Source organism: Neodiprion lecontei, chromosome 1 (assembly GCF_021901455.1).
Source record: "Neodiprion lecontei isolate iyNeoLeco1 chromosome 1, iyNeoLeco1.1, whole genome shotgun sequence".
Classification (NCBI taxonomy): domain Eukaryota; kingdom Metazoa; phylum Arthropoda; class Insecta; order Hymenoptera; family Diprionidae; genus Neodiprion; species Neodiprion lecontei.
Genome location: NC_060260.1, coordinates 30,417,249 through 30,441,427, shown reverse-complemented (window position 1 = coordinate 30,441,427; position 24,179 = coordinate 30,417,249). Strand labels below are relative to the sequence as shown.

At 35.2% G+C, this 24,179-nt stretch overlaps 3 protein-coding genes and 1 long non-coding RNA gene across 6 annotated transcripts; 2 read left to right on the top strand and 2 right to left on the bottom strand.

Moving 5' to 3' along the window:
• Window positions 1–1,114: 1,114 nt before the first annotated feature.
• LOC124292630 lies at window positions 1,115–11,111 on the top strand. The gene is made up of 5 exons (XR_006902512.1): window positions 1,115–1,365; window positions 7,454–7,590; window positions 8,203–8,333; window positions 8,411–8,561; window positions 10,977–11,111. It is a non-coding gene; the product is annotated as an uncharacterized LOC124292630 (long non-coding RNA).
• LOC107224387 (palmitoyltransferase app) lies at window positions 4,587–11,464 on the bottom strand. 3 transcript variants are annotated; one of them, XM_015664416.2, is made up of 10 exons: window positions 11,331–11,464; window positions 10,038–10,445; window positions 9,594–9,754; window positions 8,854–9,012; window positions 8,552–8,689; window positions 8,177–8,331; window positions 7,937–8,054; window positions 7,688–7,800; window positions 7,231–7,345; window positions 4,587–4,957 (listed from the first exon to the last, which is right to left on the bottom strand). In XM_015664416.2, the coding sequence occupies exons 2-10, from the start codon at window positions 10,184–10,186 to the stop codon at window positions 4,662–4,664; spliced, it is 1,404 nt and encodes a 467-aa protein (XP_015519902.1). In that variant the 5' UTR covers window positions 10,187–10,445; window positions 11,331–11,464; the 3' UTR covers window positions 4,587–4,661. The 3 variants fall into 3 exon arrangements, with proteins under 3 accessions (XP_015519902.1, XP_046585875.1, XP_046585874.1); XM_046729919.1 differs by lacking the exon at window positions 11,331–11,464 and adding an exon at window positions 11,072–11,172; XM_046729918.1 differs by lacking the exon at window positions 11,331–11,464 and adding an exon at window positions 10,994–11,099.
• A 1,460-nt stretch (window positions 11,465–12,924) lies between these two features.
• LOC107224368 (zinc finger protein 37 homolog) lies at window positions 12,925–17,452 on the top strand. The gene is made up of 6 exons (XM_046729922.1): window positions 12,925–13,146; window positions 14,645–14,886; window positions 15,002–15,520; window positions 15,819–15,926; window positions 16,138–16,302; window positions 16,452–17,452. Exons 1-6 carry the CDS (start codon window positions 13,140–13,142, stop codon window positions 16,836–16,838), a joined length of 1,428 nt encoding a protein of 475 aa, XP_046585878.1. The 5' UTR covers window positions 12,925–13,139; the 3' UTR covers window positions 16,839–17,452.
• Window positions 17,453–17,890: 438 nt separating this feature from the next.
• LOC107224372 (proliferating cell nuclear antigen) lies at window positions 17,891–23,104 on the bottom strand. Its single transcript, XM_015664396.2, has 4 exons — window positions 20,740–23,104; window positions 20,146–20,311; window positions 19,583–19,727; window positions 17,891–18,682 (listed from the first exon to the last, which is right to left on the bottom strand). Exons 1-4 carry the CDS (start codon window positions 20,958–20,960, stop codon window positions 18,432–18,434), a joined length of 783 nt encoding a protein of 260 aa, XP_015519882.1. The 5' UTR covers window positions 20,961–23,104; the 3' UTR covers window positions 17,891–18,431.
• Window positions 23,105–24,179: the final 1,075 nt, after the last annotated feature.

The following is a 24,179-nucleotide window of genomic DNA, read 5'->3' as shown; positions in this document are numbered from 1 at the left end:
CGAATTATAGCCCGTTGCACCTGAGATAACATTACTTGAGACTCCGCTACCGCGTCTTCGAAAATAATCTCGCAGAGACGGTTTCAGAAATTACTGCAGATTTTACGTAGAACTCTTAAGATTTATGATACACATCACGAAGCAGGAAATATGCGGAATACCAAGCAGAGAGAGTTAATAAAATATTTACACATGAATTTCAAAGTTTGACTTCCGTTTGAGTTGAAAATTCATTCAACAGGAGTAACTGGTGCGTGAGAATATTTCTCGAGATATTAACAAAGTAACAAAATTTGAATATTAAGCTCAAAGAAATACAACGTAATGTAAACATTTATAATACATAATTCTTCTTGAATAAGAAAATATACATAAAATATCTCTAGGCAGATTATAAGATCTTTGAAAAATCAATAACATTCTAAAAAATAATGCGTAAATTGATACGCTTGAGAATGTACGTCATTTTGCCGAACGGTGTTTCCTCAATGCGCGGTATACGCATACGTATATTTGTTCAACTGACAGAACGGTAGAGTGGCAAGCGATCATAACTTTGCAGTGATAGTGCATGGGCGAAATGCCATCGAGATACGTAAGCCCGTAAATTGGGAGTTGCAATATTCTATGTCAATGAAACGCCAGTTGCAGAGCACAGTACTTACTGTGCTCAATGGTCAATGCCAGCCAGTTTTATGAATTTCGAATTGCCGCAGAAATAATCGACGCTTGCGCGCTAGTAAATTTGCGGAACATTCTGTTTTACGACTTCCGTAAAAAACCGCCAGGGAGAAGATGAAATACGTAGTTAGTCTAAAAGCGATCACGATCGAATTTATTTCAGATTTTTTGTTTTTTTTTTATTCTGCCTCGTAGAATCGTGACTGTTAAATTATTTATTGACGCGACTGAAACGCCTCCGTTAAATCCCGTATACCCGAAGCGTTACTTGTTGTCGTTGGCTTCAAGCCACGCTCACGAATATAACTCCGCCTGTCCCCGTGAAATATTTTTAAGTATTATTATTATAATCAGGCATATAGTATGCCGCCGCTTCACGCTGCTAGAATATCTAGGAATAGATTACATTGCGCTGGAAAACGGACACATTGAACAAGACCGCCTGCGCTCTTTCTAGTTTAATCTTCAACCTCCAGGTGGAGACGGCTGCGGTTTTCAATTGTTTACGGCGGTCACGGATATTTCAATCTCATCATATACTTGATCGAACACACCTAAGGCAGACCATTTCGCGGGATATACTGAAAGTAACAGATGAGTGCGAAAATATTGTCGGTACAGTGCAGTGAATCCCCCAATTCAATGTTACCAACAGCGAAACATCCACCTCGTTTTTTCCTGAAGGTTGATAATAATTATTTACTACTTATATTTTTAATATACGAAAATTGCGAATATCATGACCAGATATTCTGAACTGCTGAGCTTAGTCGCGTCGAACCTTTACTAACATTTGAATTTCGCGCCTCAATTTTTTCTAAACAACGAAACTCGAGGATTTAGAATTAAAACGTCAATTCCGATATTTTCGTGCTTTCGTTAAATAGTAATTTATCTAGTACCACATATCGTCAATTCATTACAACATTATATTCATAAGGACTAAACTTGCATCAATATTACATAGATCGCAAACATACCTTCGCTTAGTGATATTTGCAGGCCATTACAGTTCTGGCAACTGGATCATCCAAATTTTAGTCACGCACCCTTCGCATATTAATTACCGAATATCACTTGGTCAGAAATACACTCTTCAAATTACACGACACACACCGAATATCTGGAATATCTGAATGTAAATTAACGTGACGTAGGACCGCATGGCTTCCTGTGAGCTGTCCGTATTAAAATGACACACGAGCATGTCACAGCAGGCAAGACCTGATGCTGTGTAGGTCATCTTCCCATGTCGGGCGATTCGTCAATTCGAAATGCTAGTCTACAAGTTTAGACTGGATGAAATAGCTTATTTTATCAATAAAAATTTCGTGTTATATTTAATAATGAATTCTAAAGTTGGACATTTATGGAATACAGAACCGAGACTTGAGCGCAAATGGCTTTTTATAACGACATGGAAAACAATAATTTCTTATACTTATTTCGAGATAACGGAGTATAGACGTGAACAATATTGATTTGAGGTGAAAAATTTTTTCGTTTCACACATTCCGAATTATTTTTAGCATATTCTCATTATATTACAGTTATTTTATAATAATACATACATACATAGATACATATATGTATGTGATATATGTATATATATATATATACCAATATGTATACTTATGTACATTACAGTCATGTAGACAGCTTATGTACAGGAAAACAGCTCCTTCATCGACCTAATTATACGAATATTATGTATAATATCTTTGCATTTCAAAACATATCTATTTATACGATCCGTATTGTTAATTTTACTGAACATTATGACGTTAACATACAACCTTCGTGCACAAATTATTTGTAACAACAGGCAGTGGCGATTTCATGTTTAAAAAAAAAAGAAGAGTATTGTTGTTTTTTTTTTTGTTTATTATTTATTACTGACTCTTAGTGGTAGGTAAATTACTTTTCCATTCATATAAATTCGAACCTCCTGCTATTTACAACACTCCCTTTACAACTGTACAATTGGAACCTCAGGAATAAAAATGCACATTGGCAAAATAATAAGAAATTATCATTGCGGTCATTTATATGGTGAAATAACCTGAGGGAAAATTAACCTAACAACATTATTTTCTATGATCAAAAATAACGACAAATTCATTTCAATTTTTCTACCCAAAATTTCTAAATACTTATTATAATACGACCAAATTAATGACGTCGCATTCAAGGAATAGTCCGAGTCACAGTTTTTGCACGATTTGAGCGATTCGTAGTAGTAAAACAAAAATAAAGTTTACACGTCTTACAACATTTTGTTCATTCTTTTCAAAACTGCCAAAATTATTGTTCACAAATCATCCCTCATCGCATGTATCACGTATTATCTATTTTCCCCACGATGGTCAACTCTTTAGGCGTAAGCTAAAGAGGGGGGAAAAAATCACCCGGCTATGGTACGTGAATCAGAGGATTTCAATTTTAAGATCTGTGATCGTGTGAGCAGTTTGGATAAGATTAAATAACTGAAACATCAACATTTTTCGATATTTCGACGTGCCAAAGTACGTGATTTCAGGATTCTCTTTGCGTCTCGTTTTATATTATTTAACTCGGACCCGCTAATGCGCTGATACAACGAAATGCAGTTTGATTTTAATAACAGCTAACATCTACTTCTTGTTATATCAATTCGTTTACAAAGAGAGATCATCAAGGGCGTTGTATATGGCTAATGGTTATGCAAGTTTATGACATTTGTGTAAATCAGTTTAATACAATATAACAGTAAACTTATTTACACGAGCATCTGTTTTGTGGGGTGATAATATTCGTAGAAAAAAATTCATCAAAGACTTCGTAAATCCAATCTTTTAGAATTTGTCTTTTTTTCAGTGTCATGTTAAGAGAGAAATATTATCAACACATTCGTTACGAAACTGTACCAGAAACATGCAACTTGATAATTGGAACTTTAGATGTCTGCAATTAAACGCAAAGCTCGTAATATTGTTTATCAACTAATGTTAAATGATATCACGTTAATGTAAAGTCGCTATGTGCTCATTGAAAACAAGGGAGGACAGCTTGATTCAAATCGCAACATATTTACGTCATCAACTATGACAATAATATCTAACAAAGAATTTATATAAAATTGCACAATTATATTACAAAAATAATCCGCTCTTCTTCAAATCTTTATACCCCGTTTTCCGTGCCCAAAATCACTACGAAAATGTTACGATTGTACAGGCTCTGGCATTATTCAGAAAGCTCCAGCAATTTCATTCAATTAGACCTCGATTATGGAACAGGGTGATTGTCAAGAAGGGCTGTCGCTCATCAAAAGTTATTAATTCTATTAATCATTTAACAATTTGAACCTTTCAGGCAGTTCGAACCCAATGGAGGGTATCGGCTCTAACATACGTATCTTAGTTTATTGTACAACAAGAAATGTAATATTTTCAAGTTTCAGATAGTCGTAATATTCTGGAAGATTCAGATACTAACGGAATCATGTACGTATAAAATGCAGAATTACCGAAGTATGGAAGGTAATGAAACTGTGAATTTTCACTGCACCATTTTGCGTCGCAACAAAGTGATGTGTCTCAGAACGATTCGTTGAGTTAGATACTGAGATCATTAACGAAAAATGTTTACCACTGAAATTATTTCTAAATTGTGACACTGAAGGCAAGCCTGTCATCTTGTAAGCAAATATAGTGCACTACAGGTGCTATTCCTTCAATCAGGTAATCCTTCAATTGCTCATTTCAAAAAAAATTCCAGTGAAGCAAGTGGCGTAAGTGAAGGAATAGATCAATGATGAAATTATCAGCGAGTTATGAAAATTCTGATTAAATTCCATTTCATTGATGCAAGACGATTGAAAGAAAAATATCTTTTAATACTCGACTGTATCTGTCTTATAATACCTCTTCTGAACAATTACCTGCATATTAGCTAAATAGTAATAACGAATTATAATATTACTAAAATAAGAACTGTACTCAAACTGCACCTAATTTAATGAGACCTGCTTGACTACCTCGACCTACGCTAGCTTCTTCCAATGAGTCTAAATCTAGCGCTGACTCAATCATTGTAGTATCCTGCAGCAACCTGAGCCTAGACGCAGATAATGGCGTTGTTACAGCTACAGGCGGGATAATCGACGTGTCTATTGACGAAGTGTTCTGGCGAGAAGGTAATGGTGCTACTTCATCGATATCCAGTGGCATCAAGCTAAGTGACGCTAAGGGGATTTCGTTGGAGACAAGCTGGCTTACACTATTTGTAGTGCTACCTAAAAAAAAAGATGTTGATTAAGAAAATATGTTGCATTTTTGCTATGATACTTTAGTCTCTCTTAATCTGTATCAGATCAGTATCAAATATTTGACTTTCTGATAATCAGCAATTAAGTCATCTCAAAATGAAGTAGCTATGTGATACTGTGAATTTGTATGTCTACTTATATGAATGTACTATCTTTATTCTAAAATATGCATTATTGAAAAATCACTTTGAAAATTCCTAACGAAACATTAAACATCAAACTGTAAGACTGAATCATTCGACACAGCCTTAATTTAAAGATATTAAATATAGGTATGTATGAAACACAATACAAAATTGATAAATCACAATACGTTGATTAGTTACACCCCACACGAGCGGTCGTTATTAAATAATAATTGCATAGCAAAAGAAATCATGTTCATAAGACGAATATACGATCGGCTAGGAAACGTTTTAGTAACAATTAATTAAACACAATTTCACTCGTGTGTTAAGAGAACACATATGGAAGCCTTGAAGTGAAAATAATAAACTTACCGAAATGTATGTACCGAGCCCTCGATTATGGGACGTAATTAGGAATAACAAAGAAAGACATTTTGATGAGTTATTACTACATGAAAGTCTACGTTCTAAGTGACTTAGATTATCATCAGTTTGATACAGGATGAATATTACTAAATATCCGAACAAAATGTTTATTTCTGAACCAGTTCTGCAAGTAACCATGTTTGATCTAACTTAATACTGGGTAATGTTAATATGTCAATAAGAATAGTCCACTGCTCAATACGATTGTGATTTCAATGGAGATTGGCTATAGTTTAATTTAGGAATAGAAATGTTAATAATTATTGCATTACACACACAAATGTAGGTTTAGAAGTTTCAGTTTCAATATTGACCCAATTTTTAACACAGACGATTTCAATATGTCATATGCAGAAGACCTGACTGCTTCTAAAAATAAGTAATTCATTCATTGTATTACTTATTCAAAACCTTCCCGCTAAGGACATTCAATATTATTCGTGTTTGTTAATTGTTTACCAATTCTAAAGTTGTATGAGAAACTTGTTGGAAAACAAAATACCTAATCCACTTTTTATTACCTATAATATTATTATAAAATCTTTTATATCAGTAATGACAATGATTGTATTGATTATTTCTTTCGAGTTGATAATATGTATTGTCATCACTATTTAGCAATCCAATCTTAAATAACGATAATAATAATAAAATAACTAGACCTTTTGTTTTTTAAGTATAAAAATTATGAAAACGTTGTCTGTATAATTGCAAAAATAAGTGAAGCGATGTATCATTTTTTAATATTAGATACGCCTATAAAATTCTTTAAAAATACCTAATTCTGGAACCATCATTGACAAAAAAAGTGAGGATCTAAAATCAGTCTAAGCATTACAAATTAGATTTTCTAACGCCTTGATTAATAAACTAAGATTTAATCGGCCACAGGTTCCTCTCGACATTAGGAGCATCCATTAACTATAAACTATAAAAACAATAGATCTCAAACTCAAGATATAATTTACATCGTGTGTTAAATATCATCTGTATCACTCATGGAGCTCATAATAAATCGTTGATTTAATAGATCTTCTTCTGTGCTTTCGCTAGCGCATATTGAATTTCCAGTAAAAGACATATCGCTGGTTAAAGGCCCTGAACCAAATCTGTTAACTACAAGCCCAATTGCAGTCTGGCCTATCATAGGAATTCCACCAGCTCCCAAAATCTTGGCAGGCAATATATTTTTTGATAAAGGATACTTGAGATTATGATCTGAACATCGCAAGTGATTATATTTCAAGCTATGCCCCGTATGAGAAATTCTCAAGGGATCCTCAGAATATCGCTGGGGAAATTTTTGTAAATCTGTATAATTCTTAAGTTCCTCACATTTGTACCTCAGCGGATCCTCCGAATATCTTTGCGGATATTTTTGTAAATCAACAGGATATTTATGATCACCTGTATATCGGTTGTGTATCAAGTTAATGTCAGAACACCGATTGTATTCGTCACTACATCTTTGAGGGTATTTTTGCAAATTCTCTTCACACCTATATGGGTATTTCTGAAATTCTAAATTAAACCTATCTATTTCATTGTACTTGGCATACTTAGTATGGTCTTGGGAACATCTTCTAGTCTGATATTTTTGTGCATATGTATCATTGACACATTGCCGAGGGTACCTAGGAAGATCTTCGGGGTAACGCGAAGGATATTTTAAAAGTGTTAACTCACCGTTGATTGATTCTATCCGTCGACCTTGAGACGGAGAGTGTTGAGCAGTACTCAAATTATTTATTGAGCCTGAAACCTCGTTGCTTGGATTTGTGAATACGCCTATGCCATTCAACTGAAATTTTTTCGAACGTTCAGTTTATAAAACAATAAAACTTCTCATTTATGCACTTCAATGAAAATGTTTATAATAAATATACTAAATCAGATATTTTTTTCATAGAGTTAAATACTATTTTGAGAGCACCATGCAGTTCTACAAAACACAGATGAAAAATATAACAATCATATCTTGAAGAATTGAAGTTTCATGGAGGAAAAAGTATTGTTTTTGGCAGTGAAAGGGCAAATGCATCAAAGGTAAGGATTATATAGAAGTAACTCCATATTTCTTGAACTCTATAACTTAGACATATTCTACAATTACGCATAAGTGCAATATTACAACTCAATTTACCTGGGGCTGTACAGTTTTAACAGTACCATACGTTTTGTTATTAACGATCACATTTTCATCTCCGCCTCTTTCTTGCTCGGCTCTATATTCCGGAGTCACTATACCCCTACGATCTGGAATATTTGCGTACATTTAATGCTTTGCCAAATTATACTTTCTGTGTAATTCTTCTAAATCTTATTTTCGAATTCACATTAAGAGTAATGATAAGTGATGAAATATTCAGTTTATTGTAAGTAATGAAAATACCAATAAGGCTTGGAGGTGCTGGTCCGCACAAAACGTAAAAACAGTTTCCACACACATTGCCCTGACTGTATGGGTTAAAACTTTCCTGCCCCCTTTTACTGGTGAATGAACCTTTTATCTGAAACATGAAACTGTATTAATGCAACAAATTACAGAAAAAATGATTAGGGTAATTATCAGGGATTTCTTATTGGGGAATTTTATTTTGAACATAATTATTGGTCTTCAACTTTGACTTACATCTTCATTTGTAGTTTGATTGCTAGTTGTCAGGTACGTGTGGAACCCTGCAAGTCCCAAAATACTCCAAACGGAGAAAAAACAAACGACACCAACGACCACGCTACCAGGAGATACTTTTACAGCATCTAGGAACGCTATATTATCTCTTGTGACTGTAAGGATGATTATTTGGTTTTAATACGTTGAAATGAAAAGTAATCAGTAATGCCAAACTTAATAAATATGTTTCAGTTTCTTAAAACCAAATTGAAAACTACAACTTTAGCCCCAAAAAGAGTTTAAAAAAATGTTCGCAATTGCTACATAATAGAATTTCGCTGCCAATGGGCTAAATGACGTTAAAGATTTGAAAAATAAATATGAGCTACTTACGCATTATGAGGTGAGTAATTGCACAAGCAAATATAAAAACACATAGGAATGCCAGCGATACAATAAAGGCATAGAAATATCTGTAATTTCTTCGCCCCACACAGTTTCCGACCCATGGGCAGTGATGATCAAACCTTTCTACAATGTGAAAAAATATAATATAATGAAACTAGGCCTACATAAAGTTCTTTCTTGAATGATTGTCTAACATAGTCATTATCCTTATGCATTATTTATTATTTAATTTGGTCAAACTTTTGAACAATGCTTCTGTAACGATGAATCGACATAATTATACATACCCACACAGTTGTCACATAAGCTACAATGCGAGGCTCGAGGTGGCCTGAATATTTTACAAGTGAAACAGTATTTCAATTTCACAGGCTGTCCTTTAACTAAAACTTCTTTCGTCCGAGGTGGAGGACGGTATGTTGGTGAGTTATCATTGTTAGGTACTTCTGAAAAACAAAAAAATCTTTTATTTGATTGTAAATTTCTGTCATAGTATCAAAAGATGTTCTAAAACTTGCATCTTTTTAAATTGCAGTAAAAAGAATTTTTGTTATTATTAAACTTTTGCAGTGAGAATTATACCATACTTTCTGTTTTCATAATTACAAGATTACTATGAGCAAATCTCGTATAAGTAGCTATCAAGGGTTCGAACATGCTGGTTCATTATGTATCCTCTTTTATCATATACGTGCCAAACCTAGATATGAAGTATCCAACTAAACCTATGTAATCAGATCACGCATGACACTGATAAGGCATTGATAGCAGTTTACTTGTCTATAAACTCACGTCACTGCCCTGCTGATTGTACAACACTAATACTATGACATATTACGCTTCAACATTGACCCTCTAAACAGAATTCACTAGCCAATTATTTTGATTCTGATATTTATAGGATACAATTTTACAATATTAAGTATTTCTTCATGGCGTAAATAAATTACAAAGGAACGATTATACATTTTAAATTAGATGTAAATTATCTTTGCAAACAAAGGGTAATGTTACAAAATTTGCTTACCAATTTGCTTCTCTATGTACGCAGCTTCGTCAGGTGTCGCTCTCGGAATGACACCAGGATCACTGAAACTTGTCCGAAACAGTGTAGACATGACAAATATGAAAAGTAGCCCACCGATGACTGGTATTGCAGGAGTTATGTTGGTAGCTAAAAAGGGACAGCTGAAAATATGTCTTCATTATGTCATTGTTGAAAACTCTCAACATCTTGTTTTCTAAAATTGGATTATTAATTAAATTCTGTCTGTTGCCATATTCCGAATAATTATAAAGAGCAAAAGCTCTAGAACATTATTATCCGCTATCTACAGATCCACGGCAATGGCTGATTTAATCACTCAAATACATCAACATCAACAAACAAAACAAACGTTGGAGGGCTGGACTCTCTAAAGTATTCCTAACTCAATTGAGCATACCCCTAAATCCAGTGTACATGACTTACTCAAATGCAAAGAATAATCCGCTAGTCCCAGCGATCAAACACACAGTGACGTAAAAGACGCTGGTTTGCGGCGCCATCATAACTCGTCCATCACAGCAAAATATATTTCTGCCAGGAAAGAGTTCCCATTTTCTTGTAACGTGTGGCATGTTGAGCAAGGGTTCTTAATTAGTGTGGTCAATGTACTTTTATATATAATTGCCAAATCGGATTTCTGGAGAGATTCCCCTAAAACCAGGTGGTGTTTTTTTTTTTTTTGTTTGGTTGTAGGTTAATTCAGCCACCATTCATTTAACCATCTTAAATTGACGAGCTGGTAACGCGTTTGTGTCAGATTACGAATAATGATTTATTGTGTCCTCCATATACGACGATGTTCTGGTATGAATACTAGCAGTAGATTGATACCTGTGATCGATAAAAATTAGACAAAAATTTATCTCTCAATTTACTATATCATATATTGGTATTTATATTAAAAAAATGTAATGCATGCATGGGACTAGGAGGAAAATTCCAATCCTCAAAGGGTGATGAAAGTCACTGGGATAAGCTTAGATTATATTTGAGAATTGTAGACTTCTATGAATCTGACGGTATGTCGCAACAGGTCTGCTATTGCCGTAGTACAGAACGACAAAAGTTACAAAAATTGTTAAAACTGATTCAGATTGACTTACATTAGAGAAAATTTATATTCAAAAGTCTATAAGTCATACTTCAATCTCAGCTGAAACTGTATCTTAATTCCGACAAGCTTATACATGGCAAACATTTTGACTGAGTCAAACGGTTGATAAAGAAAAAATAATTATCAGCAGGCATTGATAACGACTTAAGTATGTCTTAGCAGCAGATACAAAGTCACCAAGTAATTCCAAATGTATTCTTGATAACAATTTTCTAACTCAATCAAATTCGGTACATTTCTTTTTACAGTTTGGCCGATTTGTTACCAGTAAATAATGTGACAGTGATAGAGGGCACGTATTTCAAAAGTGTCTCAGGCTGAATTGTAAACGGAAGATCCTAACCGCCACGTTTCCTGGTGCGATTTCCAGAGGATAATGGTTGGCGAGATCTTCATTTAGATAATGGAATTGTCATACGTGATTCATACACACACCATGTAGACGAACTTAACCTAACATTGTGAATAAATGTGAATATTAAAGGCGCGGAAAGGTTTGAGCAAGGTCGATTGCTTACGGGCAAATTAACGGTTTGGGCAGGCGAAAAGAAAAAAACATCTAATTTCTAAAATAAAGCGTGAACTCATGATCGGTGCATCACCTTCTCGGCCACCAACTCCCAGTGCAGTCACTTCAGAATCATAGTTAAGATCCACAATTAAACCAAAATCCAGTGAAAACTAGGTCAATCGGGTACGCATTGTTGAGACGTTAATGTATCCACACAATTTTGACATAACCGCGCGCCACACGCCACGGCACATCGTCAAATATCACTCATTATTGCTCGCTTATTTTATCCGTTTCCACATTGACAACAATATCACATATTTATAAGGAACGATTCTTCGTGCTTTTAATTCGCCAAACAGGTGGCGCCCACTGGGAGAAAATCTGTTCATTCGTACCCACGTGGTTATGGAATAACCAATCGCAGGGTAGTGCCGGACGTGATTGAACCATATATTTATCTGTTGTTTTTTACCCAACGCTGAAATGTTTAAATCTAACCAAGTACTGGCTGATCTTACGTTTACGAATTCATCATCTCTCTCCGATGGATATTTATCATTAAAATTCATATTAACGAAAAATGCGTCGCTGACACGTCATTGCGATCATTCTGCTGAATAAAATTATATTGTACATACCTTGTTTTAGCAAAACAAACTGAGTATTGATAAGTTTGAAAATACTTTCAATTATTAATGAAAGAATTGATCGAGTTGCTACGTTAATGATATCTTTTTTTTTTAAATTCACTGACAATGCTTATACTGTGTTCGCAAATAAATATGTATACCTAATACTCCATGCAACGTTAAATATTATGTCATTACTCCGCAAATATGACCGATTGTCAATTTGCTTGTACTACATCAATTTCAAAAGCAATACCTATTATTATTTAACGCGTATTCTGCATGAGCGAGTGCGAATGTACGGTGTGTAATAAAAATATTCAATCTACCAAAAACAACACAGACGTGATAAGGAGCAATCTTGTATTTCCGGAATATACTCACATTGTCTTCTAAATTCACAATAAATATATACCTTCTGAGAAGATTTTTAAGCGCTTGCAAGCTTCATTAATATTCTAGACTTAAGCAATATCGTAAAATTAATTGTACATAGACAGAAACGGAATGATTAGATTCTACAGATGACGGAGCTATTCGTTACAGGCGAATTTCAAGTTATACCTAGGCATAATAACACATTCTACAGCGGATATGTAACGCGCCGCGTCTAATGGAACAATCACCGTATCTATACATTGTATCTTGAACAGTGACAACGATAATTATAGCTGCATTCGAGGTTGTTTAATACAATCCGGGTCGATGTTGAAATCGAGGCGATCCAGGCTCCCGGCAAGGACCTAACACACATTATGCGAGCTCGAATTAAGAGTACTGGGATAAGATACGGGCAGGGTTGAAAGGCCGGGATCGTGGTGAAGTGTGAGTGCAGATATTACGTAAAGATAGAATAGATCAATGAGCCGGTTCGGTTTTGCAGATTCACTTGTAGCGCTTACGTTATACCTAGCCAGTAATGGGTGGTAGGTATGAATCCTCGCTCGCCTAGACGGGTGCGGATGGACGGACGCAAACGCTGAAATCAGCTCGGGGGATCGATACGATAAATGAATGCGTGCGATTGGTAGCTGAGAAAATCGATGATGCACGTTGTGGGGCACCCTACCCGAATACACCGACGACAACGGATGGAGCAAAGACCGAAATATCGATTTTTAGACCCCTACGCGGAGCTTCGATGTTCATATCTGCCCTGTGCCCCGTCTGTGAAGCGCCTTTCAAAACATCGGGTCCGAGAAATACGTGAAAAACATCGAAGCATTTCGCGTTTTACCATCGCTAACAGTGTTTCTCTCCTTCTTTGAATGTCAGGTAATTGTAATGCTTCTAGTTTGTCGTAAATAACTCTGCCAAGATCTCCTCGTTAATGTTCCGAATATGCAGTACAAGGTTTTGCCTCCGTTATTCCTTTTCCTTCGTTCGTGCAAAGTGTCGTTCGTCGTCTACGGGTCGTCAAATGAGGACAATTATCCGCGCCTCTATTCTTCGCATAAACTTACACGCTTGTTTCAACAAACTATTTTCAAGTATAATTATGCATCGGACGTCACTTCGTTGTTAATAATTTTCAAAGTCGGAACGTTTTTTTCTTTTACGCTATTTAAAATCCGCGATTCGTGGCCACGATCAATTACATTTTGGCACTTTGCATCCTTCCTATTTCGAATATTTTCCGTCTCGTTATTTATTTTTCATCCAAACTAACGATAAGTAAACTGTCTTTTATAGATCAATACCGAAGATCTTAACCGATGAACCTAATTTCAATTTAGCTGCAACAGTCTCAGTTTTTATAAGCTTGTTGATTTAATTTTTGAAAATCAACAATTTATTATTGCACTACAACCACGTTGCAGTGATTTGCAGTCATCCCTTTCATTATTCCGCTACATAATTATAGAATCATCTCGATCTGATTTAAGAATTATTTTAAACTTTGAATTGTGTTTCTTGGATAGATAATCTGCTGTCAGACGTGATTTTGAACTGTAATACTCAGCAAATCGTGCAAAAGCCTGATCGATAACAATGATGCAATTTATTGTTTCAATAACGTCCGCCTACGATATGATGCGATTGTTTACGAATAGGCATTGTAGTACTTGATACATTGTAGAACGATATTGTCGAATACATCCCAATACCCATACGCGAATTCACCAATTAACAATATTAGGTATTCTGAGAATCTCCAACGAAAAACAGTTTGAATAATTTTTCGGAATTTTTTATTCACTTATGTTACGGGCATTTAAACAGCATCTTGGACGTTACACTGATTTCCAGGCATAGTTTGCGCGGTTTTGCTGTTGACGAACGTACTATTTTCGCAAAAACAGAAAGACTCACATTTTTACTGACTAAAAGACTTGATTCATGTGCAAGCGATAAAAGTACCATCACAAACGTGAAGCTGTTTAACCCCAAAAAAGACGAAATGAGTTGTTACAAAATCGGAGGTGCTTTAAGAGGATCTTCTAGGCGGTTGCTCCTATCGACGTATTTTTTTACCTTTAGTTATTTTAATTACTCACCTGTAAGTTTTCCAGACAAAACCCTGATTTTCCTAGCCTTCACAAGTTTCGAATTAAATGCTATTTTGGGGTTACAAAGTAATTAAGTAATTCCATTATCGTAAGTCACTAATTGCTGAAAATCCCCCTTTCATGTCGTATAGTAAAGTATAGTGTATCTGTAAATATTGGTCGTGACGTGAGTTTGCACTCATCCGATGTATGCAGTTAAATTTTCCATTTGTCCTGTGATTATGAAAATTTTTCAGTTTTTATAAGTCAGTTATTATTTTCAGAAAACATGGCTGTTGCTGCGTCAGAGAATTATCAGTTGAAGTGGCACAGCTATGGAGCTCATCTTCACAGCTCCGTGGCAACGCTACTCCACTCCGAATCATTCGCCGACGTTTTGTTAGCAACTTCTTGTGGCAGGCATGTTGCGGCTCATCGTTTTGTTCTTGCAGCCTGTTCATCTTACCTAAGTCACATATTTCAAACTTGTCATTTTGGCGCAAACACTAACGCACCTATTATTGTGGTAAGCTTCAAGGCAAAATGATATTAATTGTTAATCATACCGGAGCTGTTTTTCTATACTACCAATTTTTATGGACAACCATATCTTGAATTAAAAATTTTATCGGATTCAATAGGTGCTGCCCACTGAAATTGGGTATCGGACATTGAAGATCTTGATCCAGTACATGTACAGCGGTGAAGCGACGGTTACTAATGACCAGTTAGAAGGAGTTCTGAAAGCAGGTGATATACTTAGAGTTCGTGGATTATGGAGATCGAATAATGGTAGTAAGAAGGAGAATATTCAATCAAACAGTCAAAAAGTCGAACGTGATAAAAAGGAAGCAGCCCCTCTCGCTGGACAGATTCAGAAAATTAAATTGGTCCAACCGATGCCTGAGAAAATTATTGAAAATGTTCAGCAGCCGGTAATAACTCAGAGTACCGTCCCCACCCCAAAATCATCCGATGGCAAACTTGTGGAAAAAAATGATGAGAATGTAAAAGACCCCGAGAGTACTAAAGTCCACGAAGGAAAGAAGAATGAAGATGAAAGTAAAACGAACGGTAATCCTGAAGCCAATGCCAAAAAAAGAAAAAGTGTCAATAGCGAAACTGAATCCAATAGGACAAGAAGCGAAGCTGGTGACAATGTATGATATGATAATATTATTGTTTGTATATAACTTTTATATGAAGAACAAGTCGTTGAGTTTAGCAATGTAACCACTGACTGCTTCTAATCCAGTACAAACAAACAACCGTGGAAAATAATGATTGTTCTTATTGAACTATTTCACAGACCTATAAATATGAAACTGTGTTATATTTCATAACTGCTTATTCTCTTGGTATTCCTTCAGCATCCAACACTCTTTGAATGCTATGACATCATGTTATATGCCAAACGTTAATAGCCTGTAGAATAATTTATCAATTTTTCAGGATCAGGACGAGTTGAATCTTGAACTTTTGGTCAAAGACGAGCCAATCGACTGGGAGGAGACCATTGATCCGTCTGAAACCTTGACAATTGATCATGAAATGGACATCAAACCAGTATGTTGACGTTATTATGATTATGTCTCGTATTCATATTCTACCATCTACGAGTATGCATTCGTACCTTAATCATATTGTACCATATAGAGCTGAGTGTAAGTCTTAAGTCTGTGATACTGAATATCACTTGCCAAATTTAGACTCAACTTATACACAGTATTACCTAATAATCCAATAATAATAATAATGTTAAATTGTTGTTCGATAGGAGATTGTACACAGTGCTGATGAAGAAGGAGAAATGGAAGAAGAGGAATATACGCCTCTGACTTGCGACATGTGTAGCCAAACATTTAACAGACCATCTGATTGGGTTCGACACATAGAATTTACCCATGCCGATATGACGGAAAATAGAAGAAGAAAACGAAAGGTAACTCCATTTCATTTGCATTGAATCCTTATATGCCACTTGTTTGACAATGAGAAATGGCTGCATGTAGAATTACACATTTCTTTGAAGACCGTGTCTTACCATGCAACTAGTCCCCAATCACTCATGAAATATTTCTTCAAATGCAGGGTGACACCGATGACGATAGTAAAGATTTTCCACCTCTAAAATGTGACCTATGTGGTAACATGTATCCTACTCCTCAAGAATGGGTGCGACACATACAAACAGAACATACCGAAGAACAACTCGCGCTCATGAATAATTCAGCGCCTCCAAAACCAAAAAGAGTTCACAGCCATCAAAAATTATGTAACATCTGCCAAAAAGTATTTCCCAGCCATGCATCAATGGTTATTCATCAGAGAACACACACTGGTGAAAAGCCGTTTCTATGTTCATACTGCAAGAAAGGTTTTAATGTTAAAAGTAATTTACTAAGACATCTGCGAACGCTTCATGATAAGTTTGTACACCCTAGCTTATATGGCAGTAATGGTAATAAGAATACTTAAGTTGTTTTCCTTTTTTTTCTTTGCTTTTGCATACCATCATGTGGCTAGGCTTTGTAACGCTGCTGTCAGTTATGAATAGCAGAGCCACTGAAATACATTCATTGCTGAATGTCGACCCGGGTGAGAGAGGACCCCTGATGCGAGTGCCAGGTAGAACTGCGGCGGTAGTGGTCCTCAAGTTCAGCAATAAATGAATGACCCTATACGTATGCAAAACTACAAGATCCAATTTTATGAGACGTGTCAAAAACGAAAGATAGAAATAATCATAGCATTCGTCGGTCATACGGAATGTTCCATTTTCTATTTAAAATTTACTCGTCTAAAATGTGCATGACGATTGAGTAGACTTGTCAAACTTACATAATATCATGCATACACCTGTTACTCCAAGTTATAGAAACAAAGTTTCCACTTGCAGTTTTGACATTTGCCAAGTCCTGTGTAACTTGCATCTATAAAAACGTCTCTACAGTGAATCAAATATTAGGTATAAGATGGATATATAAATATAGTTAAAGTAAAAATCCACTACAAAAAAGCAAAACTAAAATCGGAAAAAAAAAAAAATATTAACATGTAGTTGCAAAATAGTAGACGACAAAGCAATACCAGGGCTTTTTAACCAAAGAGGCTGACAAATATTGCCAAAGTATTACATTTTGTTGCTATTTCGATTTTTGCAAAAATTATTGTAAAAGAATTTACTGAAGTAAAGGGTAATAATAAAAATAATAATAATAATAGTAATAATAATTAATGAATGTACGAGAAATAATGAGTGAACTATTATCTTATAAACATCTTGACCTGAGTAATTGAGTGTATAATATTTCTAGCCATTATTTACCTTCTAATGATCGATATTTAACTACTAAATACTAATTCAAGATCCAAATGACTTAAGATTTAATTATATACTTCTAGGCAATTCGTAAGCTAATTATGTATTTTTATATTACCGTAGCTTGGATAGATTTACGAATTAAGAAATATATTAATTAAATTTTAAACTTCAATTAGGCTAGGTTATGGAATTAAGAGTCACAAAATGTATCAAAAATTTCGGAAATATATTTGGTTCTCCTCTTATGCTACAAACGCAATACTTTCGAAACAAGCACGGCTTATGACAGAAGCTGTTCAATGTACATTGCAAAGTAACTCAACGTTAAATTAATCCATGTGATCACGCTATTCTATTGCAGATTTTAGAGCCAACTCCTCATCACATTAACATTGTGGCCAGCCAAATAATTTTAACTGTACATTTTGCTAATAAATTACCTTCGAAATATCAGTCAGCTTGATTAACTCATTTCGTTGAGAAGTACTTCATATTGTCATCTAGTATTGGTTATAGATATTAGTTACAGAATGTATAAAAGTTGGAAATCGCTCTATGACGATGAAAAATAAGGAATTTATTAAAATATCCAGTGACTAATTCTTCGACTGCTCACATGGATCATTTCTCCAACATCAAGGCACAATGATAGGGTTCATCTCAGAACACACCATGTTTTGCAGTGTTCCAGTTTTGTACAGTAACAAAAATGAGCGGTATAACAACACGAATACCAGATCCTGTCCTTAGTTGTCTTCGTCTTCGATTTTAGGTGCCAAATAATATCTGATGTGTCCAAGTTCCCCAATTTTGTATTCAACAACCAGCGGGACATCGGCAGACATTGAAAGTTGAACTTGAGCAGAAAGGGGTGTTGCTTTTGTAAAACTGTTCAAATACCGGCAAGCAAACGTTAATGATACTGGCTCCTGCATTTCTATGACCACAGCTTCCTCTTCAGCGTCCACATTTGCAGTTTGAGCTAATTTGATGTTGGCTGAAATAATAAAACAAATACCACTAGAAGTAGAGAAACCACTGCCTCGACTATTACATTCATACTATCATAGCTACATGCTTGTGATAACCTGACTTATGTGCATTGACATTGAGATTTTGATTCATTAACAATACAACATAAGAGCAAAATCGTTTGGCTGAATTCAACTGATAATAAACTGACGATTTCAAAATTGTAGAGATGTCACTATATTAACACTTTGCCGTCCGCACGATTCGTAAATATTTATTCGCCTGGCGCCGGCAGCGCTTATTCGGATCACTTGACTTGTCACCGGCCGTTCTTGACATTATCGGGAGATTATAAATTGTTAAGTTTTACTAATTTCGTCGTTAGTTCTCATTTTCAATGTCTTCCCAATCGGCCAAGTCATCCGGAACGTCAGACAAATCGTCCGCGCATTCGTCGTAAATATTTGCATCGTCTCTTTCGTCTGCCATTATGAAAGGGCACAAGAACTTATACAAATAAAAAGTTTGATCACTTGTGTAACTTATTGTTACCGAAACAAAATACCAGCAGAAAGCTAAATACACTAAAGTGTCGTCACCGACCCAGAGCGGTACTGTGCTCACAACACCACTGTGGTGTCGCCGGTCGTTGGCCACCAGTTTGCGCACGTCACCACTGTGCTGTCGCCGGATGGCAAAGTGTTAAATATGTCGGCGATTAATCTCCCTGGTAGTGAAAGGAAGCAACAAAGGTCAATAGATAGTTGAAAAATAAAGCATGGTAAATCTTGTGCTTTGTCAAATATGATCGACAAAATTTAAGTTCTTAGATGTTGCACAAATTTTTTTTATCATTTAATTGAGGTATTATTATCATGAATGTATTTATCTAAATTTACAGTGTAATGATAGTTCATTTGTATACCTGAACCAATATCACCAGCTGAACTAAACTTCACACCTTCCTTGGTACAAGAAATAGCCATGGATTCACCAAACTGGCTCAGATCTCTGCATATACGTGCAAATTCTTGGGAAGGCATTTTAACGATACAAGAATAGTCAGTTTCCTGAAGAAAAAAAATATGATTGTTGATACACTCTGCACCTATCTTCACCTACACATTATCACTAATAACAATACTCAAGGATCAAGGATTATAGTCTTTCCCTAATTCTGTGCAAAATAGGTTTTCTTATAATTGAGATAGCTCACATTGTATTTATTAATGTACCGAGCATTTTACAGTTTCAGAATTCAACTGTTTATGTTACACATGAATTTCAAAAAACTCAAAACGGTTTGGACACAAACATTTGTTTCGTTGCTTGAATCAAATATGTCAAAAATGGACCAAATAGTTTTGCATTGAGAAGTTTGGGTCTTCTTTCGCTGAATTGATAAAACATGAATGAATCTTTCCAACAAAAATATTGCAGAATTCGTATTCCTAATCAGTTATTACTACTTCAAGAACAGGAACTTACTGGAATACCAAGATGTTCCTGATCTAGATTCATAAGTTTCATTTCATAATCTGAAACTTTTTCCTGATTTTTGGATTCAAACATAAATGCAACCACATCAGCATTATCCTGAGCTTTCATCGTAACAGTATCTTCTGCTCCAGCACATTTCATAATTTTTGTCATGCTGAAAATTATAATATTTTGGGTTCAAATCATTGAATTAGTACGACTCGATATGTAACAGGGACGACATGTTGTAAAACAGTGATTCATAATGTTTAGTAACAAAACTGATATTCACGTTGATCAGCTATCAAGTATTAATAAGATGACGATTCAAGACAAAGGGCAAATAAGGTGTGAACGAAATTTGCATTCACTCATGAGTTATCATCATTACTGTTACCCAAAAAATACAAGCAAGTGACGCACAAACGATATTATATTGCCAGTGTTGTCATTTTTCTTGTTAATATACGATGTAATTGCTAAGAATTGCAGATTACTCTTTTCAAGGCTGAGAACAAAGCAGCCGCGTTTAAAATTTTAGTATCGGCACTGTGTGTATAACCTCTCAAAAGAACGGGCGACCAGTTTGATGAAGCAACTTACTTGCCCAGATTCATGCCCATCGATAAATTTCTGTCGCATCTATATTTGTCGAAGCCATCGCTTCGCAGATTCAAAGACACCAAAGAAACGTGAGCATTGTCCATAGCCTGCAACTGAATTCCCGAATCGGAACAGTCGAAGGTGGCTTCGGTTAGGAGGTCCTTTATCGCCTCCAAAACCTTCTTCAATATCGCACTCTGAACCAAACGTGCCTCGAACATTTTTAGCTCCTCTTCGATCAACTTTGAAACTATTAAAAACGAATGTACTTGGTGAAAAGACCCGCAACACAGTCTACAGTAAAGTTACAACCCACAACAAGCCGGCAAGACAGACATTAAACACCGGGACTGGGGAGCAAGATTTTACCCGCGTTTTGTTGGCGCCGAAATCTCTCGAGAGGATGTAGAGGCCCTTACCAGTCTTCTTTATCTACAAGCGCGCCATTATACGAATTCAGTTGAACAAATCCAAAAGCTGAAAGCGTTTGCGGCTCTGTACGCTGACCCCCCCAACACAAGATTGTTCAGAAATTTATTATCGAGTGGCTAAGATTATAATTACTCATACCTGTCCACTTTATTATACATTTATGGCAGTGTCCGTGTTGATTGTTAGGAACTTCGAGTTTGAGAATATGTGTTCCCGACAAAGTCAATACTGTTTTATTCGGAATTTCAGCACTTTTTCGGTAACCCCTAATAATAATATTACCCAGAGGATACAATTGTGTAATGATACTATATATCGGATATCAGAAGCTAAATACTGATATTACCTAAAGATGGATTTTCTGGATTCTTTATAATCAAATTCTCATCAATTATCTACGATATCTTTGTTAAAAAAATACAGATTAAAGGTTGTAAGACCTTCCGAAAGTTTTAAGTATTCTGCTTCCAACAATCCACTAGTCTTTTCTGAGACAAGATTCTGTTCTACCGAAGAATTTCTACAGATTTCCGCAAACAGAATTTATAAATTTTGCAGACTTAGGTAGAAGAATTTTACAAATTGTATAAGAGACATTGTTAGACCGTTAATGATTTACATTATACATGTTAAAATTACAAGGAACTTGTCAGTAATTCATGTAATTGCTTCATAATTATCCAAGAAATATGCATCGTTGATGAGTTATTGGAACAGCATTGGTTTCCGGTGGTGGGCTGATTGTCCGTTTTGGAGAAATATACATAGGTCCATTAAATTCCAAGCGATACTCTTCCTGCGAAGATCGCTATTCAACAATGCGTGTACTGGTCGTTGGAATTGGTGACGAGGCAGCCAACGTATGCGTAAAACGTTTAGTTATTGACGCATCATTTTTTTTTTTTTTTGCGTTTTACGAATGCATCTTCTGGATGGAAGTCCGGCCTTCGCAACTTTCACGGCGTATTTGCAATTTATAAGATGAATATTTATAGCATACGCGTATTACGTATTATCTTACTTAGTACGACCTTTTGTACACACTATTTTATTCACAATTATGTTGTAAGTAACAATAATCACCCGTTGAAAATTTTTCCCACTCAAATAGTCATATTTTTTAATTCAACTGATCTGTGATTTGCGTTCTTAACGGATCACTTCATTCTTGTCGAAGGTCATAAATTTATATCTATAATTTGACAAAGCATTTCTTTTGTGACTTTTGATTGGTTCTAAAATCAATTGGTAATATTTTAAAATGCAGGTTATCATATTAGTTGCCTTTCTTTTTATGTATGTAAGTGTAATGATTTTTTGAACAAAGTATTTAACAGTTGATTCAGTTAAGTTATATAAAAATCAAGCGGGTATACAAATTTGTCATCAAAATTTTTAAATAATTTTCAAGAATATAGATTCAAAAGAGAAGACGGGAGTAAATTTCTTACTGTGCTAGACGGATCACCCGTATCTCGAACGTACAAAATTTGAACATCGTTCTTGTTGTCATTTTTAGTGACCGGTTTTGAATGAGCTTCAATATTTTGTTCTTTATCGTTTGTTATGGGAGACGTGCTCATTTGGTATGCAATTATAGTGTTTTATGTCAACAACCTGTGTCGACTGCGAAAGGTCAAGCCGGGGAGAAAGATGTCGGAATTGCCAAAGGTATGTGCACTTTGTTGACTTTAATTAAGAAACGAAATTTATCAAAAAGAAAAATATATTTACGTGGAATTCACTCTCACTAAACTAGCGAAATCCGAAGGTATTACAATTCCACATGCGTTACACATAACCGAAGCACGAATCTTATTGACAATAAGCTAAATTTATACAAGAATAAAATTGTCATTTGAAAAACTACAATATGTTAGTATTTGACAAATGAAAATAAGTTCGCTTATGCTCGTTTCCACACCACCGCAAGCGGTAGAGCACCCGGCGCGTTTTTTTTTTACGTGGTATCCCCAGTAGGCCTACTCCACGGAGAATACTTGCAAGATCGATCTTACATTCTTCGAAAAATTGCAAATATCTTTTTTTCACATGTTAACTACGGTAAATTGTTTTTCCCAATCAATTTGTATTCGCGGATATTCGGAGTTTGTTCGAAATTTTTCAGTTAATATGACCAGCTGACTATTTATTATCGATCGAAGATGACTGTTTTAATTGTAGATGAAAGTTGGCTGTTTTAATTATAGATGAAGGGTGATAGTTTTTATCTTGTAAGCGAACGGTGATTGTATTTGGATGTTCGGGCACGGTTTTTTTTCTTATGATGTATAAGATAATCACTAAAATGGAGAACTTGGTGAATACGCAAAACAATTCACAACTAAACCAAGATCGAAAATACGAATCGCCGTAAGACGCTGGCATTTACCTATCGGAAGACTAAGCAGAAATCTTTGAAGAAATGGAAACAAATCGGAGTAGGATAAACACAACCACCAAAATACGACAGTGCTATATAATTATACAGTGAAATACAAACCGAACATGACCTATGGGCGACTCGAGAAAAAAAACTATGACACTAAAACGAGCGCAATAAAAGACTGTAAAACCATTAAAAAATAAACTATATACATCGCTAAATCTATGTATCGGTGAAAAGATGACTGACCTTGAACCAGACCTAAACAGTCAATTAACCTCACTTACGTGGAACAGATGAAAATAAAATTAGTGACATATTTCGATATAAACAGAAATATACTTAGCTTAGATAAGTGAAAAATATAATTAACGAATAAGAGACAAATTGATTAGTTAAAACAGTCAAAATATTTGATTAGCTGAAACAGACAAAAGGTTTGATTAACTGAAACGGACAAAAAGCTTAATTAGCCGAAAGAGACAGAAAGTATGATTATCTGAAACAGACAAAAGGTTTCATTAGCTGAAACAGGCAAGAGGTTTGTTTAGCTGAAACAGATAAAACGTTTGATTAGCTGAAAGAGACAGAAAGTTTAATTAGCTGAAACATACAAAAGGTT

Excerpts from the sequence above, each read along its gene's own strand:
- LOC107224387 (XM_015664416.2), bottom strand. The coding sequence starts at position 10,186 with ATGCCACACGTTACAAGAAAATGGGAACTCTTTCCTGGCAGAAATATA. Across the intron at positions 8,332-8,551 it reads AATTACTCACCTCATAATGC|TCACAAGAGATAATATAGCG; the intron begins GTAAGTAGCTCA and ends TCATCCTTACAG. Across the intron at positions 4,958-7,230 it reads ACGGATAGAATCAATCAACG|GTAGCACTACAAATAGTGTA; the intron begins GTGAGTTAACAC and ends CTTTTTTTTTAG.
- LOC107224372 (XM_015664396.2), bottom strand. The coding sequence starts at position 20,960 with ATGTTCGAGGCACGTTTGGTTCAGAGTGCGATATTGAAGAAGGTTTTG. Across the intron at positions 20,312-20,739 it reads ATGGGCATGAATCTGGGCAA|CATGACAAAAATTATGAAAT; the intron begins GTAAGTTGCTTC and ends TATAATTTTCAG. Across the intron at positions 19,728-20,145 it reads AGGAACATCTTGGTATTCCA|GAAACTGACTATTCTTGTAT; the intron begins GTAAGTTCCTGT and ends TTTTTTCTTCAG.
- LOC107224368 (XM_046729922.1), top strand. Across the intron at positions 15,521-15,818 it reads GAAGCGAAGCTGGTGACAAT|GACGAGTTGAATCTTGAACT; the intron begins GTATGATATGAT and ends TTTCAGGATCAG. Across the intron at positions 15,927-16,137 it reads ATGAAATGGACATCAAACCA|GAGATTGTACACAGTGCTGA; the intron begins GTATGTTGACGT and ends GTTGTTCGATAG.